This window comes from Eutrigla gurnardus, assembly GCF_963514095.1.
Source record: "Eutrigla gurnardus genome assembly, chromosome: 7".
NCBI classification, from domain to species: domain Eukaryota; kingdom Metazoa; phylum Chordata; class Actinopteri; order Perciformes; family Triglidae; genus Eutrigla; species Eutrigla gurnardus.
Genome location: NC_139921.1, coordinates 23,153,088 through 23,163,555, shown reverse-complemented (window position 1 = coordinate 23,163,555; position 10,468 = coordinate 23,153,088). Strand labels below are relative to the sequence as shown.

General features: G+C 44.3%; 1 protein-coding gene across 1 annotated transcript in view; it reads left to right on the top strand.

Annotated features, from left to right (window-relative positions):
* Positions 1–8,947, top strand: part of diras1b (DIRAS family, GTP-binding RAS-like 1b) — a 10,802-nt gene extending 1,855 nt beyond the window's left edge. The window contains exons 2-3 of the mRNA XM_084013408.1: positions 7,697–8,039; positions 8,156–8,947. Of these exons, the coding sequence (XP_083869534.1) occupies positions 7,731–8,039; positions 8,156–8,443 (597 nt within the window). The 5' untranslated portion in view covers positions 7,697–7,730 and the 3' untranslated portion in view covers positions 8,444–8,947. The remainder of the gene's footprint in view (positions 1–7,696; positions 8,040–8,155) is intronic.
* The last annotated feature ends 1,521 nt before the right edge of the window (positions 8,948–10,468 follow it).

Sequence of the window (10,468 nt, the reverse complement as noted above, 5' to 3'; positions counted from 1 at the left end):
AAAAACATGTTGAAATAAGTTTGTTTTCACCACCAGACGTCATTTAATGAATCTAACGTAAAACACGGTTTGACGGTTTCTAAAAAATACCGTTGTTTTTTCCTGGATGACATTTGTCAACAAAGCTGTTTTGCATATTAAGCTGCATCCTTATTTTGAAGTACGTCGTAAGGAAGTAACATTTAATCAGGTTGAGTTGTTTTCTGGGATAGCAGCACATCTTTTTTTTGTGTGTGGAACATTTTACTTTATTTAAATATGGAAATAATTCATTATGCCACAACAGAAAATTGAGCTATAATTCATTGCATAATACATCTTTTTTATCTACAAACTGAGCATCTCATTGAAATAACCTAAATCATAATGAATAGCAGCCCATCGGTGACTTTTTATGTGTAGAAAATAGTCATTGCAGGCTTAGTTTGATGTTATTTTAATGTAAAAAGCATGAAACAAAACTGGATTCTCATCTCAAACCCAGCATACTGCGTTGTCTTTTTAAAGTTAACTGCCGTCTCCTCCATTAGGTTTAAGTCTGTCTGTTGCTTTGACGGCACAAGTCTAGTCAAGTTGAGCACTCCTGAGCTATATATATAACTATATACCGCATAACGTCTGCTTTAATACCAGAATAGATCAATGCTTAAGTGTTTGAGTTGTTCTGACCGGCAACAGCTCATTTGAAAGGTCTCTACAGTCTTCATTATACATGGCATTAGGCAGGATCGTCCTGGTCTCGTGCATCGCTAATAGAAGGCCGGGACGGCTGTTCTGGTCCATTATGCAGCCTGCGACCTCTGAGGGAACGTGTTTTTATTTGACATTCTGTCCAAATATCAGCCATTCATTTAATGGCACCATCCATCTTTAAATCCGGTTTTGAGTATGAGAACTTGAGAGGAAAACTTGATTATATTTTGGGGAGTTTGAGATTTTAAAAAATGAACCTGTGTCACCTCGTGTGAGAGTCACAAGCAGGTCTGGAGAGGGATTCCCTCGTCGTCTCCATCTGGTTTTGTTATCAGACACGGATCAAGTGGTATTATAGGGAGGGGGGGGGAAGCTGTGCCTGGTTGATCTCGTCGGTAGAAACCCAGTGGAGTCAATCCGAAAGTACCAACCCTGTCAGTGTCACCATCTGTCACTGCAGGCAGGCTTCTGCAACACACTGGCAGTTTGCAATTAGTGCTTCCATCAGGTCGGGGGCCTTCGTAGCTTCGAAGAATAGGCTTTCTTGGAAAAAAAACAACATTTGAATGCATCTTTCAGACTTGAAAATTGCCCTATTACCAGTGCTGGAAACTGAATGTCTTAATTTGGCCCGATTCTGGTGTTTATATCCAGGTGCCTCTGTGTTTTCTCAGATTGCCAGGCCGCGGTATTAGCAGAGTCTTATGGAGAGGCCAGACGGAGCAACCCAGGGTTCCTTGGGTCAAGCTAATACTCCGTACTAATACACACTCAAAGACTAATTACATGGCCATGTTGCATCCAGTCCTGTGTTTAAACCTGCTGCAGAGAATCGCCGTGATTAAGGATCGCAGGGTTTGATTACAGCTCAGGAATCAATCTGCTGCGGCGGGAAATGTTTCCTAAACTCCTATTGAAAGCACTTCATATAGTTTGACTTAGACTTCTCGGGAACAGAAGCGGGTAGAGACATGTTTTTAGATACTGACGTTGATGACATGAAGCTGCTGTGTACTATCGGCTATTTGCTGAGAGCCACAAAGATACTGTAGATTTGGAAACGCCACTGATGAGACTACAGTGTCAAGTAGTCAGGCTATTGTCAATGAAAAACTTGCAGGAGTATCATATATATATATATATATATATATATATATATATATATATATATATATATATATATATATATCTTAAACTGGAAAAACCCAGCCCAGTGCTTTTCCAATGATTATATGTCTGCTCCACTGGCATCCCGTCCCTCCAGGCCTCTATCCAATGCCTCCTCCAAAATTAGCATAATGGACGTAAACAACAAACATGGGGGTTGTTATGGGGTTCGTTGCTGCAGTTATTAGCCTCTGGTGACGCTCAATGAGTGCGTGGACGGTGTGCACTCAGGTGGGGGAGGCAGGTGGACGGGCTCATTACAGTCCTGCTGCAGCCACAGATACCAGATTTCCTCATTGATTGTCGTGGAGAAGTAAAGAGAAACCGACATACTAGCTGATATAACATGTTTAGGACATTACCAGCCAGCTGTTATTGAAATCAAACCCCATTTTGATATTTTTGATTCTTCTGATCAGCATTTTATTTGTACGTTTGATTGAACAGATACACCTCTTTCTCTTCTGTTATATTTCTGAGAAAGTAGCTACTTAAAGAGTCTTTACTATAGTATTATATGTAAAACTGTGCGTTAAACTGGCTTTTGACAAATTAAAGATTCACATTTTAATTCAACAAATGCTCATCATCCGGGCAAAAACAAAGCTCTTTTACTCCAAAATGTCAATATTTCAGGAACGATAAGAAAATGGCCTTGTTTTGTCATTTCTTCTTCCCTACTAATGTATGAATGCAGGGCTTGGATCTGAGAATGTAGGGATTGTTTTTCATTTCAGAATCATCCAAGGAAAGTCTTAGCTGTGCACAGCTCACCAGTAAATAGTTCTGAAGGGGAACATTCTATGTTCTCTGGTTGATGGACAGATATTCTGCTGCAGAACCTTCTGGTCCAACTTTAGTGAGATGTTGTGTGTATCAATAGATGAGATCAAATAGATGAATGTCACTTGTGTACCCGTGCCACTGTGCTGCTGTCAGTGCATGCTGAGTCAAAGGGGGACTGCATGGAGCATCGGAGGGCTTCATCCGGAGCTGCATGTAGTCTTATAGGGAGACTGCTGGTATCTTAAGTCCTGGGAATTGGGTCAATGCAGAGCAGGCCAGCAGCACAGAGGAGGTTAAGCTCAATGATTAGCTACTAAGCCAAGACCACAGCGCTGCAATCTCTTGTACAGTCTAAGGCAACATGCTCCGTGCACGTAGGGTGGTGTATGCTCAATCGCGGTATAGATTGACACTGATTAGATGGAGACGCACCCATAGTCTCACACTGGGCCCTCGGACGCCTCAAGCCTACCCGAAGGTTTTGTCACATGTTTAATATCCTGTAATGCACAAACACGCCCGACTTCAACGAAATCATCTGTTCAGGTTTTTATCCAGCGATGAGAATGCAGGGGTTTCATGCAAATACGATTTTTTTCTTTTTTCTGATTCACTCAAATTGAAGTGTCAACTTTAGTGAAATGACACACTCCTCCATAGAACTGAGTTTTGTTAAAGAGAGAGACGTCCACTTCTTATGGTTAAATATGAGGGCGGAGCCTGCGGCCGGTTAGCTTAGCTTAGCACAAAGACTGGGAACGACTAGCCTGACTCTGGCCAATGGTGCCAAAACCCAACCTACCAACACACCTAAAACCCATTCATAACAATGAATGAACTTTCCCATAATGCATCAGAGGAAAAACTCTGAATGTTGTAACCACATGCAAGAGTCTCACAATGCTCTATATCCAGAAGAGAGGATCCATCATCCTGATGGATAGAAAAGGATATGTTACCTTTATTTGCATCATCACCCTTCAACACACAGACACACACACACACACACGTTGGCTCATCCTCCATTTCTAAAGACAGTGACCATCGGATACACTTTTTCACATTCATAAATCTTGCATCAACTGCATATCAACACATTTTAAAATGAGAACACGAGAGCTGTTTGTCTGTGAGCTCTGCGTTCGTGTGTGTGTGAACGCAGCCAAACGGCAGCGTGACTGAATGTGTGAGACTGTATCAACATTTATAAACTGAACCTCGACAGTCTGCTCAAACCTAATGAAAATGTCGGGGTCTATAAATTGCTCTTGCTAAAAAAAAAAATGCAGATTCATTCCTCTGGTAACACACACACACACACACACACACACACACACACACACACACTTGCTGATGTGTGCACAGAGAGCAGGGAATCTTTTGCATGACTGCACACACACAAACACACATCACACACACATGTTCATACACTATGTGACAGTGTGTGTGTGTGTGTGTGTGTGTGTGTGTGTGTGTGTGTGTGTGTGTGTGTGTGTGTGTGTGTGTGTGTGTGTGTGTGTGTGTGTGTGTGTGTGTGTGCCAGAATATTTCAGAGAACCTCAATCCCCCCCAAAAAAAATCTGTTGATCCTGTAAAACTCGCTGCCAAATAGTGGCGTATCCGCAGCATTCCGCTATGTGCGGCTTGATTAAAACCACCAGACACCATGGGAGCGCTTTGTGGGTGTCTATTTAATCACGCTCTTGATCTGTTGAATGGCATTGTGTTTGATGTTGGTTAATGCGCTTCCTTTGTGCCGCTGCGTAAGTGGCTCTCTTGAGGGAAATTATGTGCATATTTCTTCGCTAAAGGTGACATTTCCTCGCTCGCTCCGTGAAATAAAGGACTGGAGGAGGCCGCCTTGCGTCTGTCTTCTGACTGAGGGGAGAGGAGGCCCCGTTTGGTCCGTGCCAAAGCTATCTGCTAATGGAATTTGGCTGCACTGCCACAGATGCATTTATACCATTAATTCATTAGGGGGGGTGGGTTGTACTGCAGTCCTCTCATTTCAAATAAAACAAGAGGAGAGAGACAGCTCGCGTTTGGGAGGAGTGCCATTAATCTCAGAGGCCTGGTGTCAAGGACAAATGTTGGAGGAGCGGAAGTACAGTGTGTGTGTGTGTGTGTGTGTGTGTGTGTGTGTGTGTGTGTGTGTGTGTGTGTGTGTGTGTGTGTGTGTGTGTGTGTGTGTGTGTGTGTGTGTGTGTGTGTGTGTGTGCTTCCATGTGTATGTATAGCTGCTGACAGAGGCAGGGAGGCGGCTAATTTTAGTTCAGGTGAAAGACGGGAGGGAGCGGAGGAAGGTTTCGATGAGCGGGATGGTTGCCACGGAGCCCAAATTCACATCCAAAACACCCAAACAGGCACCGAGCGACGGAAGGATGACAGACAGACGGGACCCAGACAGAAAAGCCCCATCGATCAAAAACCACAGCGGAGGCCTCGGTTTATTGATCGAGCAGCATGGAGGCCTGGGGAGCGAGGGAGCAGGAGACGGAGAAGAAAAAGGGAGCAGGGCAAAGAAGGTGCATACATTAAGAAGACACAGGAGGCGAAAGATAAACTACATTTGCAATCATATTTAGGGTCGAGAGCGTACTCCGTCACAAACGCACCGACGTATCGGCTTTAAATCACACCAGTCTTAGATATTTGGCCGGATGTGGAGTTGGTATTTTGTCAAACCATCCGTGCGGTATCTCATTACAACTGTTGGATTATCAATAGAATCAAAGCGCTGCAGTTCAATAGATCATTCTGATTTGTTAGACTTGCATCTTGTTTTTGTTCTATTGGCCATCATGTCCATCTCTACAAATACTCACCAAGTTGCTGAGATGTGGGCAAGAAATCCCAAGTTTGGTCAAATTTATTCAGAAGAGAAAATGAATGTCTCCAACTTTGACCTGAAAGTTGAACCCTGTGCGATGAGGGATTGCTTTTGACATTTCTGATTTTTTCATGTGAAGCTTTTACCTCAAAATAAAGAGGCATTCATTTGTTCTTGGGCACTTGTATCACAAATCCAGCAGATCTGTTCTGAGTATCATTAGCATTCAGTTGGAGGCGTGTTTGTGTTATATTATATATTCATTCTCCTTTCCCCTCTGTTGTTGGTCTCCAGTGACTCGCGAGGGGAATATTTGGTTGCTGAGCTACCAAAGGCTTCATCCCCAAAAGCTGTGAGAAGGAACCAAAAAAAGAGAACTAAATCCAGACGATGAACTCAAACCCGGGGTTCACCGCATCACCACGTTACTGCAGGTTTACGCTTTTATCTCAAAGCTGGAAAATCTTGTTTTCGACAGCATCTCTCACTTTATCAAGAAGCGTATCATCACCCGAAGAGCCATTTAATAGGAGTTTCTCAAGCAGAGGACACAGGCCCATTTGCAAATTAAAACTGGATATAAAACACTCTTGTACGTCACCCAGACTCGCAGCTATAGATCGACTATAAAACCCAGGAGGGCACTCCCTGAATCCCCATTTATTTTGAACTCCTTGACTGATATTATCTAGAACCTGGCAATGCAATTACAGAGGCCCTGCCATCAATAGTGGATTCCAGCAGTGCAAGCATGACAGAAATCCACTTATTCCATCTAGTATTGATGTCAATTTACTGTTTCATTACAGCCGGAGCTCGGAGAGCTGCACATGATCACAACTGAACGAGTATCTTATTATGGGACCTTAAAGCAAGTTTAGAAACCGCAGCGGATAAATAATGCAACAGATACAATGCGTAATCATGCACAGACGCCGGGCAGACACACGAGCACTTAAAAAGAGACCAATAGATTAGGTGCGAGGACGTTGCCCAGATGCATATGTATGAGTTGCAGCAGGTATCGAGAGGGAAGATTTGTAGAGTCCTTCCATGCGCCGCGTTGCTGCCGACTGCAAATCAGGTTGATTATAGCTTTGGAATGTATTATTATATATTCCCTGCCATGACCTCAAGTTTTAGTTGTTGTTTTTTTGTGCACAATCTTTAATCCTGGCTTTGTTTTAATTATTACAGGTAGAACAGTAGATGAGCACAGCAGTTTTTTATAAAACAAAGTCATAATTGTTTTGCATTTTGCAAACTTGCATATTTACTCATCATTTATTTGGAGATTCAGTTGGAATTTTAATCCATATTTTCCCTCATTTTAGTCTCCGTTAACTCTTAACAGCTAAATGCTCTTTTCCCCTGGAAACAGCTGCGTGCATGCATGCTGCTGCAAAAAAAACAAAACAAGAAGTGATACCTTTCACACATGCATAGCTATTGTATCCATTATTGATATAAAGGTATTGATTAGAGCAGCTTTAATTAGTTTTCTTTTATATTTACAATAAGAGCCTATCCTTGCTACCCCGTGCTTAGATCCATATAAGGAAGCAACAGAGACACTGAAGTCTTCTCTACATTCAAAATATGTATATATTAACACACACACACACACACACACACACACACACACACACACACACACACATTTGCAACCTGATGGGATCCAAAGCAGCAGTCCTGCAGTATTTCCTTCTTCTAGGATGCTGAAAATGTTCCATTTCTTTGTTGGAAACGCTCATTTTTATAGCCGTTGTTTCAGTTTTTCTTGTATCGGATTGCGTCGTGTAATACGTGTACATGTTATTGTTATTGCTTTTCTGCCACGCTGCAAGGTCTCCGTCTCTTCCGGGGGTTTGCTGCAGTCGTTAAAGTTGATAAATGAGGAAAACACCGGAATGTTTTTGGGGTGGAAAACTGAGAAACTGTGACACTGCGAAAAGTATTGATCAGGGGGAAATGTCCGCGTCAGGCGAAACGCTTGGAGCCTCACCAACCTCATTCTCTCTAATTTGTACTTTGGCTCATAGTCAGACCAAGAGGACAGTAAGTGTGCTTTCACAGCCACCGGCTGGAGGTCGAGTCCCACCAGCCCTCCACTTCCTGTCCCTCCATCTGCTTTGTGATCTGCTGACGGCTCATTTGCTAAAATTCCTCTTCTCCCCCCCATCCCTCCCCCTGCTTCCTCCCCACCCCTCAACATCACAGGTGTAACACTGTCTTAAAGCCTGAGGGGGGCAGAATGCCGGAGCAGAGCAACGACTATCGCGTGGTGGTGTTCGGGGCGGGCGGAGTGGGGAAGAGCTCCCTGGTCCTGCGCTTCGTGAAGGGCACCTTCCGGGACACCTACATCCCCACGGTGGAGGACACCTACCGCCAGGTGATCAGCTGCGACAAGAGCGTGTGCACCCTCCAGATCACCGACACCACGGGGAGCCACCAGTTCCCGGCCATGCAGCGCCTGTCCATCTCTAAAGGCCACGCCTTCATCCTGGTCTACTCCATCACAAGCAAACAGTCCCTGGAGGAGCTCAAACCCATTTACCAACAGGTGCGTTAAATACAATAATAAGGGATAAACACAATGCAATATATAATGTATATGGGAATACCACTTAATCAACAGCCAGAACCTATAAAGCACTTATTTTCCCCCTTTCTCTGCAGGTCTTGGCCATAAAGGGCAACGTCGAGGCCATCCCCATCATGCTTGTGGGCAACAAGAGCGACGAGACCCTGCGGGAGGTGGAGACCAAGGACGGCGAGGCCCAGGCCAACCAGTGGAAGTGCGCCTTCATGGAGACGTCGGCCAAAACCAACCACAACGTCACCGAGCTCTTCCAGGAGCTCCTCAACCTGGACAAGAAGAGAAACATGAGCCTCAACATCGACGGCAAGCGCTCAGGGAAGCAGTCCCGCGCCGAGAGACTGAAGGGCAAATGCAGCGTGATGTAAACCCCGGGAGAGGGGGGAGGTGGAGGAGGAGGAGGAGGAGGAAGAGAAAGGGAACAAAATAAGGAAGACGAGAGAGAGAGAGAGAGGAGGGACTCACTAAACGCATCACTCGGAGGAAAAAACGTCTGGAAGGTGGCGGGAATCTCATCATCTGCATCCTCCTCCGTTGGCAAAACACAACTCGGCGGTTATTCAGTTTGGAGCTTTACATCCATGTGCATTCTGCTGAACGGAGAGACGAGGGGGACTGACACACAATATCAAGAGGCAAAAAAAATACAAGAACATCAGCCGTGGTTTGGTAACAGCTATTTTTTTTTTTTTGCGTCATCTCCAGTGCCACGAAACCTCGCCGAGGAGCTAAATCAAGACCTTGGACTGCGATGAATTCCACAGAATGCAGCAAAAAAAAGAAGAAGAAGAAGGTTTCTGATCCACACAAACGTTGTCCACAGTGTCCACTCTCACTTCTACATCCCACCCCTCCCACCCACGCTCAGCTCAAGCCCCTCGCCACCCCCCGTCCTTCACATACCCCTCCTACTATAACAAATATAGAGAAATGTGACGTGTATGTATAGAGTCGACAAAGTTAGATAAGCTCGCTCATCTGGTGGAGACACATTATGAGTCCGAGGGGTCCCTAGCGACCCGGCTACGTCCCAGAGCCCCCCCTGTGGACTCTGATGTATATAAACGGGGTGCTTCAATATATTCCATCTCGCCCCACCCAAAACTAGTACACCAGTCACAAGCATAGGGGGAAGATTGAAGCATTATCATCTTCATCACCCCTCCAGTAAAAACGTCCATACTTAACCTTTATCGAACTCATCCGCAAACTCTTCTTAATGTCCTCTTCTGAAGCGGAGAAGCATCCAGCGGCAGGGTCTGCACACGCTACTGATACAACGCAACAATCCTTTTAAGACTCATCTAGTGAAGTGGATCTGGATGGAAAAGAAGCTGGACTCTCATCAAACACAGAAATACAAGTCTGCCTTGTCCACGAGGACGATACACTCGGATAATCATTGCCAAGCTGATGAGACGAAAGGGATGATTTTTCTTTTTTTTGGGGGGGTTCTGAGGTCAAGAATGTCACTTTGCTTTAGCACTTTTCATGTGACGGTTTCTCTTCTTTTGCCTTTTTTTTGTTGTTTTATTTTTGCTTTATGATGCTCTTTCAAGTCATGTAAGGGTTAAAAATAATCCCTCCTTTAACAAAAAAAGCACACAGAAGAAAAAAATTGGATGTAGTAATTGCTCCATGCTGATAGTTCAGTGTACCCTGAATCGCTCACTCCTGTTGCCTCTTTGGTTGGTTTGGTCACATTACCTCTCATGGCATCGGTAAACAGGAAGCAGAACGGGTCACACACACACACACACACACACGCATACATTAAACACACACACACACACAGCATGCGCAGAGATGCATTCATGCATTCATGCAAATATCCAAAAAAACTAGAGTCAATCTGAGTAACAGAGGACTCAAACAGGACTCCCTCAGCCTGAATGCCCTCACATTGCACTTTAAACACACACCCACACACACACACACACGTTTGCCTACGTTTTCAATTAATGATCTCTACTTCACAGAATATCCTCCTGGAGCCACTGAAAGCTCTACTTTACGTCCAAAGTGCATGTAAACATTTTTTTTTCTGGTGGGAGCTCTGAATATAGTACACAGGAAAGCCAAAAGCACAATACTTTTTTACCAACATATCTATCTGTACATTTATTTGTGTTTCTTTCTCTTATGTTTTTCCTGTCCTTTTTTTTTCCCCGTCTTCTTTGTGCGATTTTTTTATTTTTTTTTCATATCTAGCATTTATTCAGCAGTCCTGAACGTGGAGGGAAACGCATCACGATCACCGGTAGCTTCTCCGTCTCGATTCTAGGTACGTGTTTTTATTTGTCCGGTACAAGGCACAATGAGGTTGTGTGGTTCTGCTGAACAACAGGGTATCGTGATGTGGTGGCGAGGCGCGTAATTGTCACATCCCCCCC